General features: G+C 35.2%; 1 protein-coding gene across 3 annotated transcripts in view; it reads right to left on the bottom strand.

Annotated features, from left to right (window-relative positions):
* The window catches only part of acsf3 (acyl-CoA synthetase family member 3), a 93,797-nt gene extending 78,181 nt beyond the window's left edge, over nucleotides 1-15,616 (bottom strand). For 2 of the 3 annotated variants that reach the window (XM_087261957.1, XM_087261959.1), the window contains exons 1-3: nucleotides 15,565-15,616; nucleotides 12,371-13,109; nucleotides 8,180-8,335 (exon numbers count right to left, since the gene is read on the bottom strand). In XM_087261957.1, coding sequence (XP_087118083.1) covers nucleotides 8,180-8,335; nucleotides 12,371-13,060 — 846 coding nt within the window. In that variant the 5' untranslated portion in view covers nucleotides 13,061-13,109; nucleotides 15,565-15,616. The remainder of the gene's footprint in view (nucleotides 1-8,179; nucleotides 8,336-12,370; nucleotides 13,110-15,564) is intronic. The other variant, XM_087261958.1, reaches the window with a different exon arrangement.
* Between the last annotated feature and the right edge of the window lie 9,367 nt (nucleotides 15,617-24,983).

Genomic DNA, 24,983 nt, shown 5'->3' with positions numbered 1-24,983 from the left:
TCAAGAAGGTTCAATGGATGATCAAACATAAGCGTATATCATACACAAATAAAAGTTATAACAAAATAATTATTTGTTTTTCATCTCACACACATGCGCAGACACAAACACCCACTCACACACACACACCCACACACACACACACAGTCTACTAAGTTGTCGGCACGCCTGGCTGCACCTCTAGAACACAGTGGGAGAAACGCGTGAATTAATTGAAGGTGAACGACAGATTCTCCTTGGCTCTGTCCCTCTTGGGAGGCACCCCCCTCACCCCCTTCCATTTCATTATTTCCTGCTTCAGTACCTCCATGCTCTTATCATTCCTGCTGTCTCGCACTTTCTCCATCAACCCTCCCCCCACACCAAAACACACACACACACACACACACACACACACACACACACACACACACACACACACACACACACACACACACAATGACACTTCTTTTATCATTGAAACCCCATCTCTCATCACCACACCTCCTCCTCTTCACTTTGGTACCCAAGTTGCTCTGGTATCTCTTTCTCATTTCATTAGCCCCCGCCAACAAGTTTGAATGTATTTGTTTGTGCTTCCATAGTTTTGACTCCACAGTACACTATGCATGTTTGTAAACTTGCTATTTTTATAGGCTGTTAATCAAATTTACATAATATCTTGCACATTTTTTGGTCTGGAGATGTTCCTGAGAGTGATATATTGGAAACAAATACTTTTATATTTCATTCAATTATTTTGCAGACTACTGCCAATTAATTTGTTCAAGCAAAGTATAATTAAATGGCCAAAGGTCACAAAACTTGTGACAAATTAAACATTAAGCATAGCTCAAGTAGCAAAAAAGGCGGCATACACTACAAATACAAAATGAGGACATAAGGGTCATGCAAAATGCGGTATATTTGGGAGATAAAATTGGTAGCATTATTTATTAACCGAACACCATTGTCAATAATGATTAAAAAAAAAATGAATGAAGTTTTCGTATGAAGATTTGGTATGAAGGCTGTGGTTTTATTAAAATGTGGCTGCTGAGCATGTGCCTTGGAAGCAAAGCCAATAAGCTTACCGAGTAAAAGGCTCACTTATACTTTCGCCTGGCGCCACATCGCACACCTCCACTGATTGCGTGTGCAACTCAGAAAATGCATAAGAGTTTTATAATTGACGTGTTCGCCGTTGTAAGACTCTTTTAAACCACAAGGGGCGGTCAAAAAGAAACCAAACATAAAATCAATCAATCAATCAACTCAATTCAACTCAATCAAATCAGCTCAACTAGCAACCATCTTGCAGTGAGGCTGCAGTGCTAACCACTGAGTCACAATGTCACCCAATATGGAAACAAGAAGTTCATATAGATTATTTGATTAAAGAGTCTGATTTAACGACAGTAAGTGACTATTACATTTGGAATAGTTCACCTTGTGTGGTCATGATGGAGAAGATAATAGTGTAATAACATCCTAAAATATTATTTAACTACACAATTATAACATTTAATTTTATTTTCGGTATACAATCTGTTCAATAAAATAAGTAAAATATCGGTACCATAAAATACTGTACTTCTTATTCAATAATTGAGCCCTGCATGGCATACTGATGAGAGTTCTTTTATGTTTAAGATGTTTATTTACTTAAAGTAAATCAAACTGTTTAAGTGCTTGCTGCAAGAACAGCATTTGTTATGGAAATTTCTAATACATTCCTAATAATTAGTCTCATTTTTAGGTTGCTTTGTACTAAAACATTTTTTGGTCTGCTAAATCAGTGTTTCTCAACCACGGTCCTGGAGGACCACCAGCACTGAATATTTTGGATGTCTCCTTTGTCTGTCACACACATTGCAGGTCTTTCAGTCTCTGCTAATGAGCTGATGATCTGATTCAGGTGTGCCTGGTTAAGGAAAAAATGAAATGTGTGAAAACCAGGTCCACCAGGAACATGGTTGAGAAAGACTGTGCGAAATGACTAAAAGTACATACGACACCTTCACACACCAAAACCAAAACACACAATGAACTGTGAGAAACTTGACAAAAAAAAAAAAAACATATGTGTTTGATTTATTTTATGTATGCATTTTGTTTGTAAATATTGAATATAAAATATGTTAAAAACAAACTATCATGAGCAATCATGTACATGCATTAACATTCACACTGAAAATTAAACATGAAGTACTTCGCATTGTGGGACTGAAGGGTAATTCAGTCTTTTTGCAGGCTGCAGTATTCTTTTAATGCTTTTCTGTTTATTGCTACACATGTATTTTTTAACACAACATTTTAGTATAGTTTAAACTTTAACCAGACACAGCCATGAACCGTGACTTACTTTAGTTAGTTGATAGCAAGTGCAGTTAATAATGAGCCAATGGACTCAGATATCTTTTATGCATTTTCTAAAATTTACATAAAGACTATCACACTGTAAAAAGCCATAGCTGCTAATAAAATTAAGTGCAGTTAACTTACTATGAATAAGTTTTTTGAGTGGTCAAGTATCAAAAGTATGTTAATGATAGAGAACCAGTGTGGAAGAAACTGAGGAAACAGGTCGAAGAATTAAAACTGAAGCATAATAAGAAATAAGCATCATAAACCTGAGAGCTTTTAATTATTTGATGTTCAAAATGTAAAAATATATTATAATATATTAATATTAATAAATTTAATATTTTTATATGATTTTATAAAAAATTGTATTATAAATATATTTATATAATAATAATGAATAAAATAATATTTATATAATAACAAATAAATAATATTATATAAATATTTATTATTATTATTATTATTATTATTATTATTAGTAGTAGTAGTAGTAGTAGTAGTAGTAGTAGTAGTAGTAGTAGTATTTATTTATTTATTTATTTATTTTTTTACTACATAAAACCTTGGTAGAAAATTACCTGTTATAAGTAATTGTAAGTAACAGTATGCAGATGCTATAAAATTACGATACAATGTTTTAGAAGTGTAGATATTGGTTATTATGGCAGCACGGTGGCACAGTGGGTAGCGCTGCCACCCTCACAGCAAGTAGGTCGCTGGTTGAGTCATGGCTGGGTCAGTTGGCATTTCTGTGTAGAGTTTGCATGTTCTCCCTGTGTTGGTGTGGGTTTCATCTGGGTGCTTTGGTTTACTTTTTTTTTCTTTTTTTTTGAGTCAATGGTACTGAAGCTTACTTTATTAAGAAGTTGTAAATACAGTTTTAAGTTATGCTCATTTAAAATTAATACACGACTTAAAAATAAAGGCAATCTGTTTCTTCTTTTTTAAATAAGGTCAACTTATTACATTTTACAGTGCAAAGAGAAAAAAGACTAAAGAACAAACCTTCACCATAGGGTCTTTAGTATGTTTTTTTCTTTATATGGGCCATTCTTCAACTATGGGCACTTTGAGCCTTGTGAAGTCGAGTAAAAAAACTTGTTAAAAATTAACGTAACATAGCCTCATAAGTTTAAACAATTTGTCTAGTTTTAAGATCTGTAAGAGGACAAACTTAGATAAGAAGAAAAACATCCATCATAAACTGAATATTTTAGATTCAATTATTTAAATATAAATATTATATATTTGTCAATTAAATAAATTAGTTGTATGCTGATGAAATAATGAAATAAATACATTAGTAATGAAATAAAGTAGTTGTATGCTGAATTATACACTTATCACAGTCTAAAATTGAATATTAATTTGGTTAAGAGCTTATTAGAAAATAAATACAGTGAGTTTGTATATTAAAAAGAACAAAAACTTACATTGTAAATACACTTTTAATGTGTGATGAGAACTTTTTAAATATTTAAAAAAAAATATATGTGTAGTGATGGAAATGACAGTGGTGGAAATAACATTTCAACAGTCAATTGTGAAAAAATGAAAAATACGCCTTTCATGTATACAAAACACTGTTATTTATCTAAACTTTGTTTGGTTTTTAAAAAACATCTTTGAAGGTACAACATGTTTGGAAATGACATAGAATAAATGTATTTCCTTATCAAGCAATATTTACCTTGATTTTTCAGGTGTTAGGGTTAGATAATAGGTTGATAATTTTTTTTTTAATTCCCTCCATCTTGAACATGTTCTCAGATGACACTATTCATTTTCATAGAAACCACCTAAATAATCTTTCACACAAACTTAAAGTGATTAGTTTAAACTAGTTACAGTTTTGTGGTGGAAATGGAACTGATACTGTGCGACAGCTATATTTTGTTTAAAAAAATTATATTGATAATAGTTTCACATTAATAACTATAAAATATTTAAATTATTTCACTAGTGCTTAATTAGGATACATAATAGATACCAGATAAATAATATTTTAAAATGTTATTTTCATTGTTGAAGTTTAAAACTCTGGGTGTGCGACAAAGTGAAAACAGTGATTGTGACACCTAAAAGGAGGTTGAATAATATGAAAAAATCTATAATAGAAAGGTAGTACATTTTTTAAAAGTAGGTTTTATGGTTAATTTGACAAAAAAAGAAGAATATGAATAAAATTATATATATTTTTGGATATATGATCAAAGGACATAAAAGTGCAGGAAATGTTCCATGACCACACTGAAATAGTCTATAAAAATACAAACGCACACTGAAATCCAATAATGAGCAACATTCATGAAGCAAACACCCACTCTGCACAATCACATGATGGATAACCTTTTATATCCCATCATTAATAATGCTAGAGTCTCTGACTGCAGGCTGTCTAATGCATTCATACCACAATAAATTCATCTACACGCATGTTGTGCTCCCACAAACTAAGACGAGCGCTCATCACTCAAACAACTCAAAGCCAAAGTAATGGTGGCTCAAATATTGATTATTTTTTGCCTCATTAAAAATTACTGAACCGCATGTTGTAAATAATAAAACCCTTGCGGTGAAGAAAGCGTTTGATCCCTCAAAGAAGGTGTTTGTTTTTTAACATGCGCACTCAAGGTCATATCTGCGGGAAAACTGAGAAATCTAACTTTCTCGTCATCCTGAATGTCCCCCCCCCCCTCCGGTTTTGTCCTCTCCAGACCTTTCTTGTCAATCAGATCCTTGACTCCCATTAAATTCTCCTGGACCTTAAAACCCTTCCGCTTGCTTGCTCTCTGCCGTAAACCCCCTCCCTTTACAAAACGCGGATCATTCCTCAATGTCACGCCATCCATTGATCTGCTTCTAAAGCCCTTACCGAGAGTTGGCGTGGCCAGATACAAAGCTACACTGGGCAATCCATCACGAAAACTCTGCGCTTGCTGTGACAGTCCAGGGTGTCTTTTACACACACACGCACACGCACACACACACAGGGATTTGAGCCAGTGCCTGTCAGCTCCCGAGTCCTGCTATTGACGCCTGCAGCGCTGGCACATAGCAACACAGCTACAATTAGCGCATCCCTCTGACAAGTCCCCGATAAGGGTGATCAGCGGCCTCCTCCACCCGCCTCACACAACTTCATTGTGCAGGTTTCCTAAGTTCATCCTCAGGGGAGAAACACTCGCCTGACTCACTGACGCCTGCAGCATGACTTCTGCAAAAACCATTTTGCTGCTCTAAAGAGGTTTTGCTGTGAGTGCACAGTGAAACAAACAAAATGGCTTTGTTGAATAATCTGTTTTTTTTTTTTTTTACAACTTAATGTCTAAGTATTGCATCTGTGGCACACTGTCAATTTGCTAAATCAAGTGGAAAATGCATTTACAGTACTGGATTAAAAGCAGTAGTGCTTTTTGTTAAAAACCTTCTGCTTTAGAGAAAGACATTGTAAAATTGTACAGAATTGTCAATGAAGTGAAGTGAAGTGAATTTAGTCGACACCAAAAATTCTTGATGCAATTGGCTGAAACCTTCGAAGACCCTGAAGGGACGTGATGGTAGGAAAAAAATGGTGAAAGAAAAAAAAATGAGTGGAAGAAAAAAAAAACTGGTTGGGAGTAGAAAAAAGTGATAGAAAATATATTTTCTAGTTTTTCTATTCTATCGGATACGACATGTATAAAGTGAACAAGAAGTGTTTGTGGAAAAGCAGTTTTAGCGAAGGAATGCAAAACATCTTTGCGAGGGAACGCAAAAACTTTAAAACATATTTTCATATCACTCTGGGTTTTTTTCCACCCAGTTTATTTTTTCTTCCCTCCATTTTTTCTCCAACATCTCGTCCCTTTAGGCTCTCCATAGAAACCCAAAACTGAAAAAGTTTTGTAATCATTTTTTTTCCTCAATAACTTCCATTATACTGATAAAAAACTGAAGCCAATAAAACAACAATGTTTTATTGACAGTTAACTTCTATTGAAAGTGTACGAGTTGAGAGGCATCATTTTACCAATGTTGCCATGAGAGCACAGTAGCGCTATTGCAAGCAGCAGGAATAAGTATACTACACAGAAATGTCCCGTTGGTGTGTTGTTTGAGTGAACTTTGCTGGAGCATGTGCAGTTCTTGCATAGATAACTATATAGTTACCACACATTATTGACATATCCACCGAGAGGAATATTGAACTATTTTAAACTTTGGTAATGGCGCATGCAACCATTATAATTAATATGATTTATAGCACAATGCTTTCTGCATACCTGTCAAAATTGGGATGTGAAAATAAGGGATACCAGATCCATAATGAAAACATTATCGCCAATAATAATAAAATAATAATAAAATTGTCGGCCAATAATTTTCAGCTGCCCAAAATTTGATGCATCCACAATTAAAAAAGCCACTGACTTCTATTCGAAGTGCACAGAGAAGAAAGAAAGAAAGAAAGAAAGAAAGAAAGAAAGAAAGAAAGAAAGAAAGTATATTTTACATGAAAATACTATTTTAGTTTCAGTATGGACTGCAAAGACTTATCGTATGGATCTGTCATGTGCTGAACAAATGACCAGAAGACTCAAGAGGTGAACTAATCATTTCTGTTTCTGTTATAGATTCAGCCTTTAACATGACAAAAGAATGAACAACTCGGCTTTGAAGACTCGGGAGGTGAAGTGAACAAACGAGACTGCATAGCCTGAAGACCCAGCTAAGCTATGAATTATTCATTTCTTATAATTTGTCCTTGGCTGCAATACAGTTTGGACTTACTTAAAAGGTGAGCAACATTTGTTCGAGTAGATATGTGGGAGATTTTCCGTATTAGCATAACATTTTAAATATATTCTACTGAGGATATTCTAATTAAATACATAATATTTTAGATTAAATCAATCATTCATTCATTCATTCCATGTTTTATTCAATGTGTGAATTGTAGTTTTTTAATGTTATTTAATGTTATTTTACTTAATTTTACTTAATTTGTGTTAACACACACACACACACACACACACACATATATATATATATATATATATATATATATATATATATATATATATATATATATATATATATATATATATGTGTGTTTTTCTGAGTAACTTTATTTTCAGTCTTTCGGGTAGTAAAGTCTTCATATCAAGAGTGTGCACCGAATGAGATACATAAGAAGTAATAAATACAGCAAATACCTAGAGCATTACTATCATTATCATTATGCTGTCTGTAATGACAGTTTAAACCTGAAAGTAATAACATATCTTATATTAAAAGGGATATTTAAAAAATATAAATACACATGCTAAATACAAGCACACACTAAGGCCCAATTCCAATTCTATCCCTTAGGCCTTCCCTTTACCCCTACCTCTCTTTTGCACGTTCATGTCAAGGGGTAGTGGTTTCCTAATTCTCTTTAGCTTGAAGGTGTAGGGCTTAGGGTAAATAGTCCTTCAAACAAATGTTTTCCAGGACCACACTCGAAACCAATGGGTAAGAAAATTTTCCAGAATACACCAGCTACAACGGCAGATGGTTAAACCCGGAAGTAAAGAGATCCACAAATTAGTATTTTTTGTCATTATTATGAACTTTCACAGCAAACAAGCACATGTTTTATTATATTCATAACCGCGTAAGTGTTTTACTGTCATGCTTTAAAAAAAAAAGAAATTACTAAAATTTTAAATTACTAAATTACTAAAAATTGCTAAATAAAAAATTTTGACCTCATCGGGAATGGCCAACAGAGAGTAGTATTTTGAAAATGTAAAAATGCGTGAAAGTGTGATATTCAAATTTGGTGTATTTAAAGCTAAAGGTTTACCTTCTGAGCACTGAAATCTGGTAGCATGATACAGGTGGCTCCGACCCACAGTGGACACATCAGCTTGTTCACGATGCCATGCACATGGTGGAGGGGCAACGTGTGCAGGATGACATCATCTTTATGCCATGCCCACTCTGAAACCAAACCCTGGACCTACAAGGCAGGAGAAAAAACAAACAGAATATTCATAATTGTGTTTTCAAGTACCACACGACTGAAGCATGGGAAAATCAAACTGAACACATAGAAACAGGCCAATGCTGTATTGTGCTCAAATCTTTTAAATCAGCAATGGGAATTAATAATACCTGTTTGCTGTCAAATGGACTGAATGAAGGCCACATACCCCTCACTGTGTTGTGGCATAAACATGACAGTTTACCATGTGCAGGAGGGCTGTTGCAAGCACTCACAAATCACGCAGTCCTGAATTAGGTCAAAATGTTTGCTCTAAAACACAATACCGCTACTTTGGGTGCTTTTCATCAGGTTATCTAGGTTTGTGCCACTAATATGTAATCACGCTTTGAATGAAATGCAACTGTCGGACACTAACGGCTCTTTATATTCTGTAATTTATTCTTTTGTTTTTGTGTGACTGAGCCAGTAAACATCAAAAGAGATTATGACATCACAGAACTCATAATTATTTTTTTTTATTTATATATGCACAATATATGCACTCACTCACGGAATGGTAAGGTTAATAATCTTATTAATAAACATTAAACCTCTTTAACATTATTAAATGTATGCCCAATCCCTGATGTGTGTTGGTATTGAGACTAAAGTTCAATTTCAAACGTATTTTTTCAAGATCTGAGGTGAACTATCTGCTGCTGCTTTCAGTAGTATGGCAATACATCATCATGTGAAATGGCATTTAAAATCTACAAAACAAACCATCATTATACAATAACCTGCCTAATTAATCTAACATGCCTAGGTAACTTAATTAACCTAGTTAAGCCTTTAAATGTCACTTTAAGCTGTATAGAAGTTTCTTAAAAAATATCTAGAAAAATATGATTTATTGTCATCATGGCAAATATAAAATAAATCAGTTATTAGAAATGAGTTATTAAAACTATTATGATTAGAAAAAGTGTCTTCTTTCATTTAAACAGAAATTAAGGGAAAAAATAAACAGGGGGCTAATAATTCTGAGTTCAACTATATATATATATATATATATATATATATATATATATATATATATATATATATATATATATATATATATATATATCAATAATTTATATATTTATATATACATACATACATACATACATACACACACACATATATATATATATGATGACACCTGCCATTGTTGTGCAAAATAAAATGGTTTGGTTTTAACTAGTAATACCCATTAACTAGATACACTAGGGGTGACAAGGTGGCTCAGTGGTTACCACTGTCGCCTCACAGCAAGAAGGTTGCTGGTTTGAGTCCCTGCTGAGTCAGTTGGCATTTCAGTGTGGAGTTTGCATGTTCTCCCCGTGTTGGTGTGGATTTCCTCTGGGTGCTTTGTTTTCCAAGGACATGTGCTATAGGTGAATTGGATGAACAAAATTGCCCTTTCTGTATGAGTGGGAAATTGTATGGTTGTTTCCCAGTACTGGGTTGCAGCTGGAAGGGCATCTGCTGAGTAAAACATATGCTGCATAAGTCGGCAGTTCATTCCGTTGTGGTGACCCCTGATTTATAATATTGGACTAATAGGGACTAAGATGAAGAAAAATGAATGAATGGATAAACTGGGGTTCTTGTAAATTTAGACAAAACCCTAACAGATAATTTACATTACAGTATATTTTTGTACTATTGATTTATTGATAGTCCACCAAAACATATCTTCAATCTGGTATGACCTACTATCCCACGCAGAACGCAATAGAAGGTATTTTGAAGAATAGAGAAAATTGTTTTAGCTTCTATTGACAGATAGGTCAATATCAAAATTCAACGCCGAAAAAACTGTTGTGCGGATTAGTCAACAGTTTGGAAACATTACAACTTGTTATACTATATTCTTTGTTCAACAAAGCTGTATTTAATTCATCAAAAATTCTGTATCATTGAACTCCTGCATCATTACTGTGACTTCAGTGCAAATCAATATATTATTAGAATAATTAATGAACCATCATGGTAATGCTGGAAATTCAACACTCAATCACAGAACAAAATGACATTTTAAAATTTACAGTTGAAGTCAAAATTATTAGCCCCCCGTAAATTTTTCCCCAATTTCTGTTTAATGGAGAGATTTTTTTCAACACTTTTCTAATCACAATAGTTTTAATAACTCATTTCTAATAACTCATTTATTTTATCTTCGCTATGATGACAGTAAATAATATTTTACTAGATATTTTTCAAGACACTTCTATACAGCTTAAAGTGACGTTTAAAGGCTTAACTAGGTTAATTAGGCAAGTTAGGGTAATTAGGCAAGTCATTATATAACAGTAGTTTGTTCTGTAGACAATTGAAAAAATTATTGGGGTAATAATATTGACCTTAAGACAATTCTAAAAAATAAAAAATTTTAATCTACCTGAAATAAAACAAATAAGACTTTTTACAGAAAAAAAATTATCAAACATACAGTGAAAAATGCATTGCTCTGTCAATCATTGTTTGGGAAATAAAAAAAGAAGAAAAAAAAATCACAAGAGGGTAATTGTGACTTCAGTTGTAGTTGGAATGTAACTTTTAGTTAATAAAATGGGGTAATTTCTAAAATTTTGTGTTCAAGATTTTAAAAAGTTCTGTCAGGATTAACTTAAAACACTCAGTAAAACATTTCCCTTTGTAAATTTATGGAAGGAGAGTATTTACAGAAGGAGAGTAGGCAAAGGCTGGATGTGGTTAGTTTACTGGTATCCATGGCATTATTGAACTGGACATTATTTTTTAATCATTAATTGTAACAATTACTGTGAACACACAGACTGTAGAGTAATATGAAATCTCACAATTAGTAATTTCGGCTCATAATACCAGTGTTTTCAATTCTTGGAGCAGTTCAGTTTGCAGTACATTGATTTTAGCATTTATTTCTAAATTCATGTGCAAAACACATTTTTGCTATGAGAAAGATTTTTATAAATAAATTTTAAAAAGCTTTAAAGTTTAAGGTTTAAATAACATAAAATACATTTCTGATTTACTGTTATTATAATTAAGCATATAATAATAATAATAATAATAATAATAATAATAATAAAAAAACTTTTAAACTTCAGTGCCATTACAGTGATATATCTTTATTGACTAATATTGTATTTATATTAGAATTATAACATTTATAATAATATAAATTATTATTATTATTGGGTTATTATTATTATTATTATTATTATTATTTATTAATTCATTTTCTTGTCGGCTTAGTCCCTTTATTAATCTGGGGTCGCCACAGCGGAATGAACTGCCAACTTATCCAGCAAGTTTTTACGCAGTGGATGCCCTTCCAGATGCAACCTATCTCTTGGAAACATACACTCATTCACACACACACACTCACACACTACGGACAATTTAGCCTACCCAATTCACCTGTACAGCATGTCTTTGGACTGTGGGGGAAACCGGAACACCCGAAGGAAACCCACGCGACAGAGGGGGAACATGCAACTGCCAACAGAAACGCCAACTGAGCCGAGGTTCGAACCTGCGACCCAGCGACCTTCTTGCTGTGAGGCGAACGTGCTACCCACTGCGCCATTATTATTTTAGCTAGAAACAACATCAATAATAATAACAAAAATAAAGCCTTCACTTCAGTGGCATTACAGTTATTTATCTTTATTGACAAATATCATTTCTATATTACAATTATAATTTTTATGATAATAAAATATATTAATAATAATAATCATTGTATATTAAATGATATTATATCAGCTAAAAACAACAGCAAAACAATAACAACAATAACAATAACAATAATAATAATAATACAGTCATATAAAAATATAATAGTAATGATAAAACCGTAATAATAATAAAAAAATAAAACTGCAGTTGTCTCCCCCAATTTACTCTGTCTGTTTGTAATGAAATAAAGTGGTTCCCCTCATTATACAATTTTATTTAAAATAATCATGAGGTCCTGAAAAGTGCTATGCAAAATTAAAGCATTACTATGCTAATACATCATAAATACATATTCACCATGGCCTGCAGGCTGCTGTGGGTGTGGAGCACTCCTTTCGGTCTGCCTGTGGTGCCGCTGGTATAGATGAGCATGGCTGGCCTCTCTGCCCAGTCTGAGATCATGTCCTCGGGCAGTGTCTGTGTGTCCTCAAACTGGCTGGACGTGGCGGGAAGCTTTAGGCAGGGTAGCCCTAGTTTCTGGGCCAGGGGCTCAAGGGTATCCACAAAAGATTGTGCAGCTACCAGCAGTGAGCTTTGGGAGTCTGAAATTACATATTCCAGCTCACTCAGAGGATGCTTCCTGTAGAGGGGCACAGCAATGCCACCACACATCCAGGACGCCCACTGCGCCACAGTGTAGGATGCATCATTGGCACAGAGGAATGAGATACGCTTGCCCTGCAGGTCTCCTGATTGGCAGGTGAGTGCTTTGGTGATGAGTCCTGCCAGGATTTTGCTGTTTTTGTAGAGGGAGTGGTAGGTGTGGCTCCCACTGTGATCCATAATAGCCACCTTGTTGCCATATGAAGGAGCTCTGGAGAAAACGGGAGCAACTTTTGCACCAGCCGGAGAGTTTATGAGGTCGGAGAAGGTGAATGTTCTATGCTGTACGTTTCCCAAAAGCCACTTCAGGGCTCTTCTGCTGCCTCTAAGGTGAGAGCATGTTGAAGAGCGACTCCTGACAAACACCGCGTGGTAAGACAGCATGGTGGAGGATTGATCAGGAGTTGACAGCAAACTTTGTCATCGGTCTAAACTTGGGAACACAAAATTAAATAAAAGCAAATTTTAATGCTTTCACTGGCACTCTTTATCCTATTGAGCCTACTTTTATGTCAGAAAACAACACATGCATATTTAATTTTAAACAATCTTTAAACTAAAATTGACATGCAAGATGTTAATTCCACAAATAAAAGTGTGGAAAATATGTTGTTGTTTTTACTAGTAGTATTATTATTGATTTTACTGTTATTATTGGCACTCTTTATTATAATGTCCCTTCTTTTATGACAGGAAACAACACATGCATATTTAATTTTAAGCAATCTTTAAAATAAAATTGACAAGAAAATTATCAATTTCACAAATAAAATTATATAAAATATGTTATTATTATTATTATTATTATTATTGCTATTATTATTATTATTATTATTGGCACTCTTTATCATATTGTACCTACTTTTATGCCAGAAAACAACACATGCATAATTCATTTTTAAAAATCTTTAAAATAAATTTGACATAAAAGATGTCAATTTTTACAAACAAAATTAATATAAAATATGTTGTTGTTATTATTATTATTTGTTCATTTATTTATTTTCTTTTTTTTTCAGCTTAGACCCTTTATTTATCAGGGGTTGCCACAGCAGAATGAACCACCAACTTATCCAGCAGATGCCCTTCAAGCCACAACCCAACAACAGGAAACACCTATACACTCTCATAAACTACAGACAATTTAGCCTTTTAAAATCACCTGTACCACATGTCTTTGGATTTATGGGGGACACTGGAGCACCCAGGGGAAACCTATGCAAACACGGGAAGAACATGCAAACTTCACACAGAAATGCCAACAAACCCAGTCGAGGCTCGAACCAGCAACCTTCTTGCTGTGAGGTGATCGTGCTACCCACTGCACCACCGTGATGCTCATTACTATTATTATTAATATTATTATTTGGCACTCTTTATCATATTGTACCTTACTTTATGTCTGAAAACAACACATGTATATTTAATTTTTAACAATCTTAAAAATAGATTTGACATGAAAGATGTCAATTTCATAAATAAAAGTATAGAAAATATGTTGTTGTTATCAAATTAATATTAATAACAATAACAACAATAATAATTTGATTTATTGGACCAAAACCTTTTTGTTTCGAAATTTGACTTAATTGCATTTTCTTAAACTGAATTACACTCTTTTAACATTTAATGAGCAAAGGTGAAAAGTTACTAATAAAAAACAAGCTTGCATTAGTTAGTGTTATTTCTTGCATTTATTGTTAAATGCATACATTAATTGCAGTATTTATTTAGTTAATGAAACTAAAGTTGTTCATTCTTAGTTTATTGTAACTCACATCGCATTAACTTGTGTATGCTAACAAGAATGAATTTGTAAATGTTGACCTTTGATAAGACCCACAAGGCATCTGCGTCCGCAGATTTTGAGACTGTCATTGATTCTGTTTATTTACTTGTGTAAATGTGTGTAAATTTATATTTATTAATATTTATATATTTATATTTATTAGTTTTAAATTAAGTTCAGTAATACTATTGATTAATATGAAATATTCATTTGATTTATCTACAATACAGTTTGTAAAATAATATTTTCTGTCTTTTAGTAGAAATGTTATGAGAGACTTGTTTTGTTTTCCAATTAAGTGGATCTTATTAAATTTTCATTGCAAACATTAAATGAAAACTTAAAATAAAAATGAGTTTTTATTTTTATATATTAAGGTTTTAGTTATGATACTCCCAAAATCATTTTGCATAAATCCGCAGATTTTTTAACCAAATTCAGCGCAGAAATAGCAAAAAATGTCTGCAGATTCTGTTTCGCCCTACTTATGATTAATAAATGCTGCACAAGCATTGTTTATCATTACTTCTTATTAGTAAATACATAAACTATAACAAACTAAAGAATTTTTTTTTTGTACAGTAATCAACATTATTAACATGTTAATGTCAAGGTTATCACCATCTCTATAAAAGTAAAATGAAATGTATATAAATACATAGAGACATTTATTAATCTATCTTGTATCCTGTGAATCTGATACTCACAGAATTTGTAGGGGTCTTTTAATTTTTACATTTTAAAACCCCTTCTCATTTTCTTATTGTCATTATTTAAACGTATCTAAGAAACGTACTTATGATGGAAAATAACTGGTTAATACATTGTTCTTTATTGTTCATTCATTCGTACATTGTATTTCACAATAAGAACTGGTAAAGATTGCTTGGATCTTTCAAAGTCAATCTCAAAACAAAAGTGGTTCATTCAATGACCATTCAACGCGTTATTCCACGTATCTTACTCTTCTGAGGAGTCCTTACAATGGACACCTTGAAAGTAAGTCTTTATTATATTTTTCTAAGGTAATGCTACGTAAAAAACCATACTGGAATTCTAAGACTATCATGAAACATGCACAGAGTGAAATGCTTCTTACCAAATGTCAGGGTAGACTGGATGCGGTGCACCGTTTGAATGCATCCGTGTGGAAATCGATGCTAGGCGGAACCTTCATTTAATCTCTATTACTCTTGACTCGGACTTTGTCCTTGTTTGATAATACTGAACATTGTCTTCAGATTTTATGTTAGCTTTTACAGTAAGTGAGACTAGAATAAAGTAAAAAAAAACAAACAAACTGTAAGTCAACTTTATTTTCATGAGAAAAATCTTGAATGAAGAATGTTTCATTTTAATGATATAGATATCACAAAATAGAAATGTGGCATTTCCATCAGCATGTAGCTATGATAAATTGAATAAAAGTCAGTAATAACAACAACATTATACAATATATAAATAAAGTTTTAAATAATGTATTAAATGCTTAAAAAATAAAAAAAAATCAAATGCTTCATAAACATACAGAAAAATAAAGCGAAAATGTTTGAGACAGCCAGACAGATGGACTGAAGTTGGTGAGTCTGGACATCTAAGCATGCATTTTGCCATCGCACTGTTCTCACCCAAGCTTCATCATGCCAACTGGTTTTGGCATCAGCTCACAGCACGGGCATACTTAGCCACCAGCTGGCAGTCGCGGGCCTCAAATAAGAATTGTTCAGACATGGCACTCATTCAAAAAGTTCTCACTTCCCTAAACCCCTCCATGGTAAATAGGGATGGCATGTTCCTGCAAATTGAAAGCTTTGTCTCAGAATCTCCCCTCCAGTTTGAGAAGTAGTATCGTCAACGAACGATTCATTCACAACCACAGAAAGAGCTGGAAGCGAGGGAACCCTCCTCAGAGCTTTAAACGCTTAACAGAACATTGATTCTCAACGCTTTGCATTGCATGAAGATGTTTTAAGGGAACATCCTTATTTTTTGAGGGATTGCATGCTTTTCTTTGTGGCTTGGATTCAGGCGTGTTCTTGGTAAATATTCTGAAATTCCTGCTGCTCTACAAGCATGTCCGATTGGATTGGAAAGAAGAACGAAGGTTGACCAAAGAGCAGAAGGCAATCCGGTGAGCATATTTTTGACGCGCGGCTATGATGGCTGTCCGCCAACCCTGCATTTTCTCAGATATGGTGTTAGCAGGTAACATGTCCGGCAGTGGGCGCCAGCATCCCATTCGGTTGGCTCAGGATTCGCTAAAAACTACGGGAGAAGAGAGAAGCCCCCTCTTTTCCGAAAAATTAAGAGAGTGAGTGGGGAAAGGAAATCAAGGGGTGTTCCAAAAACATGTGTCAGGTTGGCACCAGATGAGAATGCCTTGGCAAGCGCCTCACTCTCCCCCTCTTGCCCCTCTTAGAACACATGGCACGTTGACGGCGGCATCTGGCTGCGTTGACTCTCAGCAGCTGCGCTTTGTCTATGCCAGTTGGGATGCTTGGCACTGCCACTTCATCAACTACCTGTGGCTTCTCCTGGGCGCGGAGCGGGCGATGAATTATTTGGTGCTGCAGCTGCAAACTTGACTTCCTTCCAAGAGATACAGTTGTGTAAACACATGCTAGACTCGTGGCACACACAAACAAATGCTTTGCATACTTGGAAGACTTGTGTACAGGAGGACAACTCTGCATCTGGGATTAGTTTGTTCAATGCTGGGCATCAGATCTCTGGAGGAAGTTCACAGCATTATCACGTGGAAACCTTTGTACTCTGTTACACAAGAATGTTTTGAGATTATTCCATGAATAAGTATTACTAACAAGCTTTGAGGAGTATGTTAACTGTAAAATATTACAGAAAAATCACCTTTTCTTGGATTATTCCATTTGAGTGCACCATGGTTCTCTGTTGGGTCCTTTTTGTTTCAGTTTTTTAGTCGGGTAACATTTGTCATTTTGAAGGAAACACAGGATTACTCTGGACACTGGACTCTTAAATAATATACCAAGAAGTCTTCCAATGTCTTATCTGCTAGGATATTCCCCAAGATTGCAGTTCAGCACATATCAACACTCTAAAGCGGTTACAAGCTTTCCTCATCTAGAAAGCATCATTTGGTCTCTTTAGGGGTGACTGTCATGTTCTTTAAATTTTGCAAAAGATGCACAACCTCCAGAGGATTTGAGACATTGCTGCCTTTTAATAAAACAACGAACTGTGCTATATTTGAGAGGTACAGGGAGGATGTACTTGCATCAGAGTGGAGCAGCTAAGGCAACATCAAGCAGCACTTTTGACAAAAACATGTCAGGCTTTGTTTTTTTTTAAAGTGAACTAGACATCCATTATGCTCTAAGCCCTGCCATCCTCAGAGCTACCCGACCCAGATTGGATAGAATTTTTTTTACACGTTTTGTTTTTCTTTTCTTTTTTTTCTCTCCAAATGAGACAGATTATATCTGTCAAGATTCAAAGACAGCAGTTCTCTTTTTTTTGTTCAGTTTCTGGTGACCCACTGGGAGTTTGGCTCCATCTGTGCCAGCCTGACCCAGTTTAGCCCACGGCCACGTCCAACTGTTCCATGTCCTGAGCATATGTGCAGTTGCAGGGGGATAAGCGATCCTCACCACGCGGGATGGGGAAAACCACGCTGCAGACATGACACTGGACCTGATTCCAGTCTGCCCTCTTCCCAGAGCATATGTCAGGAACAGAGCTGGCCTTCAGCACCCATACACTGGAGTTATTCTGCTTTGAAAACAGGCATAGTTTAACAATGCAATGTTCACGATATAGCATAGGCAATGTCTGTATGTTTGGATTTGAGTGTGTACCTGATATTCTCAACATTATATCTGGTTAGGACACAGTGTTAAATTTAATCAGAATATTGATTTAAAGGAATAGTTCACCCAAAGCTGTAAAGTCAGTCATGTCTGTTGGATTTGAGAGTGTACCTGATTTTCCTTACCTTATATCTGGTAAGGACACAGTGAAAAATTTTGTCCAAGTAATCCAAGCAGGCACAGGATGTCAACATGACGTCAGATTGACGTTGTACCCCAACATCGTGGGACATTTTATTTTTATTTTGAAACGAATATCAGGTTGACATCAAAACCCAACATCAGGCCAACGTCAATGTCCAATGTCAGTCAGTCGTTGTATTTTGGTGACTTTCCATCACTATCTAAAATCAACCAAATATCAACATCTTATGATGTTACAGCTTGAAGTCGTGTGGACAATATCCAATATGACGTCTATCAGACGTTGGATTTTGGTCGTCATACCTGACGAATAAATGTCAGTATATGATGTCCATGTGATTTTTGGTTTAAAATGTTGGCTCGATGTTGGATTTTGGTCTCTTGCCACCCCAACCTAAGATCAACCAAATATCAACGTTGTTGTTGGACATCAAAACAACATTGTCTTTAGATGCTGGTGACCTAAATCTAACCTAATATTAACGTCTTATGATGTGTGTCTACTGGGATGATTTAAAAGCATAGTTCACCAAAAACTGAATTGTGTGTCATTATTTACTCACCGTTCACTTGTTCCGAAGGTGTTTAAGTTTCTTTCTTCTGTTGAACACAAAAGAAGGTGGAAGCTATGGAGGTCAATGGTTATTCGTTTTCGGCTTTCTTCAATTAAGCTTTCAGTGTGCAGCAACATTAAGAAACTAATGAAGGTTTGGAATGACTTAAGGATAAGTAAATAATGTGTTTATTTTCAATTTGGTTGAGCAATATGTTAAAAAGGTAAAATGAAGATTAAATCCAGATTGTAAATGACGCACTGGACTCTGACTAGGTACATCTTAAATGAAGGTCCAAATTTCATAAGGAATTAAGCTTTTATTTAGAGATGAAGGAATGTGTGCATGAACACAAATGACAATATTGTACGTTTGGGCCAGGCAACAGAACTCTAAAATGATCTGCATTAGCCAGCCCAGATGGAAAGGAAGGAGCAGGGCTTTCCCAATAACCAGGGCAGTGGAAGTGGAAGCTGGCACTATTGGCAGCCAAGCAGATGTGTGGACAGTATCGGTGCCCAAAGCTTGTGCCCACTGGGAGCAGAGTGTGAGATGCGCATATGGGGCCCCATGCTGGTGTTCAGCTGATGCAGCAAGATAGAAATTACAGAAACAGTTCTCAGTCAGGCTGTGGCTCATTTACTGTTTTCAATACAATTCGAAATTTGAAACAAGCTAGTATATTTGTACAAAACAAAATTAGACTTTTCCCTGACTGCAATAAAATTGCTGCTACAGTCCTAGTGTTATGAGGAATTGTTAAAGTTGTCATGAATCACTGCTGGCCATGTAAATCTAGATAGTAAGGTGCATGTACAGCTGTTAATGTTGTGCTTTGGAGCTTAAATGTTTGTTCTGGGCTTTTATTTGTCAAAAGAACAGGATATCATGTTTCATAACCTAACACACTGATTCAACTGATTGAGTTATAGGTTTGATCTCACTTGTTTTGCATTATCCTCTTGATTTCTTTCCTCAGAAAAAAGTGGTTCTGAATATTGATATGTTTACATCAACATGTAAACATGAACACATAAACTTGATGTTTTATTTATCTCTGCTTTTGTATGTCATACACTTATTGGAAATAAATTATTGCATTTAATGCAAAGGTATTATATGTATTATTCTGATTATGATTGTATGATACTCTGATTTAGGACAGTTTAGGACTTACTCTTAACATTATGTATGAACAGTTTCCATGAACTGTACCTCACCAACTTGAAGCAGATTTTAACTGTTGTTTTTAACTGAAGCTCTCAACATAGGCTTATTCTGAAAATATATACATTTCTGGAGAAAGCAAAATATGTAACCAAAGGTACATATAGCTGCATTTAATTTTTTAAAGAACACTACAGGGCGGCATGATGCTGTTTCTTTTCACACTTACCAGCTGACCGCTTACCTCCGTATGGACAGCTTTCCCCGTTTAACCAGTTTGTCCAGTTAGCTCGTCAGTAAACATCAGCCTCTGTTGGGTTTACGTGAGAACAGCAGGCTCGAATGGCACTCAAGAGAAAAATTTGAGATCTCAAAAAGCATACAAAGCGGCTTCTCATGGATTCACGAAAACAAAAACTGCAAAAACACACCTCATAGGATGTATTTCGTGGTTTCCAGAAATGTATATAGAGGTATGTTTTTTTCAGAATGAGTCTGGGTTGGAAGTTCTAGTGTGAACCACCCTAACCGTACGTTCACACCGAAAGCGGCGAGAGCGTCAAAGTAGCCGGAAGTCATTCATTTTCAATGAGAGCCGGCGGCGATAGGCGACGATAAGCGGCGAGGAGCAGAGCGGCGCGTCTTCGCCGGCGTGAGCGTCGAGGAGAGTTGAAATGAAGTCAACTTTATGGTAATGAGCTATGACGCGGTTCGGCGGCAAGCAATCAGAATGAAGACGTCCACTGCTTGATAGCAGTTCAGGGAACACAGACCTGTGAACTTTGGTTTTGACCACAGTTGTTCCCAAGGGTTTGATTATTGCGGTCGCCGGATTTCCAATTTCCAATGTTTTCTTACAGGAACATACATTAAATAAGTTACTGGCGAGTTACTGATGTTCATTAATGTTATATAAATTTATCTTTAAAAAGCGGGAATCTCACGCGATGTGACAGTACAAAACAGTACTGCTGCTTCAGGATATTTCAGACATATGGACACATATTGGATAAATAGAGCAAAGCCACACCACACGCAACTTCATCTTCCATTGTTATATGAATTTGATAAAAAGTGCGCAACATTTTCACGCTAAAAACATGTTTTATGCAGGAATGTAACTGATATGCTGCAACGGCTCCTTTAAGTACGAGATCAATGTAGCGAGTTTTGACGCTCTCGCCGCCGGAGCTGAAGGCAGACAGCGTTGTCGCCAGGGCGGCCAGAGCGACCTTGGACGCTCTCGCCGCTTTCGGTGTGAACATACGGTAAGAAGTAATGCACTTGACATTTTCTTATCAATATCCATGTTTCTGGAATTGCTTCTTCACACATTCTTAGTGTGCTTCATGCAAGTGAGTGGGCTTGACAAACTACCTGTAACTGACAGATTCTAATCCTTTTCATTTGCACTAGACACCTTCTTATAAGCAAAATGTTTTCTTGGAAAACATTGTGCGATTCTGAGTTTGCTTCACACAGATGAGTGGGCTTGACAAACCATTTCTAACAAACACTCTTTTCTGTATGCAGCAGACACTTTCTTATAAACACAACATGTTTTTTTAAAATATTGTACGATTTTAAGTGTGCTCCATATAGGTGAATGGGCTTGACAAACTACCTGTAATTGACACATTCCATCTCTCTCAATATGCACTAGACAGCTTCTAATAAGCAAGCCATACTTGTTGGAAAAATGTGAAATTCTGTGTGTGCTTCACACAGGTCTGTGGTCTTGACAAAACACCTGTAAAGGCTGATTTATACTTCTGCATCAAGCACACATGTATGGTCCGGTGCTGCCTAGGCACGGTCGCATAGCCCTCACCTTGGCTACGCTCTGTGGTTGGTCGGCTTGGTTGTGCTGACGAGTGTGGGCGGTTGTGAGAGCCGTGAGCCCGATGTAGCAAATGTTTACAAGTGTGAAGGAGCTCCTCATGGAAACTGTTGTTTTGTGTTTACCTTATGATCAAAGTTGTTGCACGTCTGCCCATTCCCACCTCTGAATTAACGAGTTTTAGCTACCTACATTAAGGTAGCTTTCAGAAAAGACAAAATATCTGTGAAGAAACATGACACAAAGAAACATAAAAACCCACTGCCAGCTAGTGTTTCAGAAGTGTTTTTGCAGAGCAACGCAAACAGCATAAAAAAGTATAAATATGCGGCTACATTTACGCTGATTACTCGACGAAGTTTACATCTATAAAGCCTTAACACACACTCTAACCTCTCCGTATGCACAAGACACTTTCTTATCAGCACTCCATGTTTCTGAAAAACATTGAGTGATTCTTAATGTGCTTCATGTAGGTGAGTGGATTTGACAAACCACCTGCAGGTGACATTCTCTCCTCTCCATTTGCACCAGGCACTTTTTAATCAACACCTTTTTTGTAAAGCTGCTCTGGAATGATAAGTGTGATGAGTGTGAATGCAGGAGTGTATGGGTATTTTCGTCAATTGGTGAAGTTTTTTCTTCACCGCTGGCTTGCTTGGGACTTGTGAAGCAGCACTTCAATGGATTTGCTCTTCAGTGTTTGAACTTTAAGCAGTAAAAATTAAACCACACTGAACTGAACTAATTTGAACGCTGCAACCTGGACTGACAGAGTTTACATTTTTATTTACAAGAACTTCTTTGTTAAGCTGATTTGACGCACTACTGTACACTATAGGTCTCAAATCCATTTCCTGAAGGGCCGGAGCTCTGCACAGTTTTGCTCCAACTCCAATCAAATAGCTTAACCAACTAATCAAGGTGTTCAAGACTACTGGAGACTATTAAGCAGGTGTGAGTTGCAGGTGGTTGAAGCTAAACTGCAGAGAACTATAGAAATGATAGATTAATTGAATTGAACTGTTTTCCAGTACTGGGTTGTGGCTGGAAGGGCATTCGCGGAGTAAAACGTATGTTGAAGTAGTTGGCAGTTCAGTCTGCTGTGGCGACCTCTGATAAATTAGAGACTAAGCTGAAGAAAAATTAAGGAATGAATGAAAAACATGGAGTTTTCATAGCATTTATATACTGCATCTTTCTAGTATCTTGAAGCTCTTCTTCATCCTGACTTGTAAGTGGGTTTGAAAAAAAGTTTGCTAAATAGGTAAATGTACATTAAATGAAAATCACAAAAAATAACAACTCAACTTTAATAAGCCTCATCATCTTTATGACAAACTGTAAAATAAATCATTTACTAAACATTTGTGCCTAATGTTTAATATGCAGGATTAAGGGTTGGTTGACCAAAGTATAAGGAGCTACTTATCATATTAATAACAATTCTCGGTTTTCCAGACGAATAATACTTGAAATACAGATTGGGTTGTTTTCTCTGCCTTGCAGTGGTATTTCACAGTCAGTCTCTGCTGGCCATTACCGTCCTCATGGCACTCCAGTTTACTGATAGTCTCTCTCTAATGAGTTATTGATCCACTCTGTTTTCTCTTTGCTTTCTTTCAAGGCAACGGAAATGACTGCACAGGAGAGACAATCAGGGCTTTCCCAATTCAACTTCCAGGCAGTATGTCCTCTTTAGACCTGCACTAGCTTTGCAGGTCACCAAAAAATCAGCCGTAGGGTTGTTTTGAAATGTTGGAAGAATAGTGTCTCGGGGCTGTTTTACACTTGGTAACATTTTGCACATGGCATGTTCCAAGTTCATTTACAATTGGAAAGATATTTCAGAATGCAGTAGGGTTTTAACTGGGCACATGCCAAACTTATGAATGAATAATGAATAATTATTTGGTGTGAGAGGCGGCATAATGGCTCAGTGGTTAGCACTGTCACCTCACAGAAAGAAAGTCACTAGTTCGAGTATTTATAAATTTACGAATTTATATTAAACTTTTGTAAACTTTTTATCTAGCCAAAATGAAACAAATAAGACTTTCTCCAGAAGAAAAAAAAATATTATCAGACATACTGTGAAAATTTCTTAGCTCTGTTAAACATCATTTGGAAAATATAAAAAAAAATTCAAAATTTATATTCAATATACATACATAAAATCAATAAATAAAAAATAAATATTTATAGTCAATATATATATTCTTTCTTCCAGAAAAACCTCTTCCCCAACAATTTAACACATTACAGATGAGGGAATACATACAAAATAATGATACTACAAAATTGTAAAAATAAGTAAAATAATACAAAATAAATAAATAAAAGGGTACTGCCATCATAATTACTTTTCAGGGGATACATTTATACGTCAAGTTACATCGTGTTACATTGTAGTTACCAAATTACATTGGTGATAGTTTGTGTATACATACATATCCACATATGTTGTAATAATTTCCCACCTTTTCAGAAAAATCTTAATTTGAAGGCATGCAGTCATTTTTTCCATTACATAGACATAAGTCTCTGAATCCAATGAAATACCTTTGGAGAACCTACTGTACAGTTATAATTTTTATTAGTTTTTTTTTTGCAACCAGTAATAATATCATTAGAAAAAATATTGTTTCTTTATTAAACATTTCTTTGGACAGTGCTCCCAGTAAGTACACAACTGCACTTAGAGGTATTACTATATCTAATATAATATCTATTTCTTTTTAAAAAAAAAACAATATTTCCTAATTTTTGTAATCTAGGACAGCCCCAAAAACTTTGGGTATATGATCTCCAATTTTACCACATTTTCTCCAACACAAAGCAACAGGAGGAGTAATGAATATCTAATTTTTACTTTCCAATCAAAGTATCTCCATGATTGACTATTATTTCTCTATGACATTCAACTCAATCCATAACTCATCCTCAATTATGGTATTTAGTTCTA

Source organism: Danio rerio, chromosome 7, assembly GCF_052040795.2.
Source record: "Danio rerio strain M-AB ecotype USA chromosome 7, GRCz13ab, whole genome shotgun sequence".
Lineage (NCBI taxonomy): Eukaryota > Metazoa > Chordata > Actinopteri > Cypriniformes > Danionidae > Danio > Danio rerio.
The sequence above is the reverse complement of the archived record's forward strand: the minus strand, read 5'-3'. Positions and strand labels throughout refer to the sequence as shown.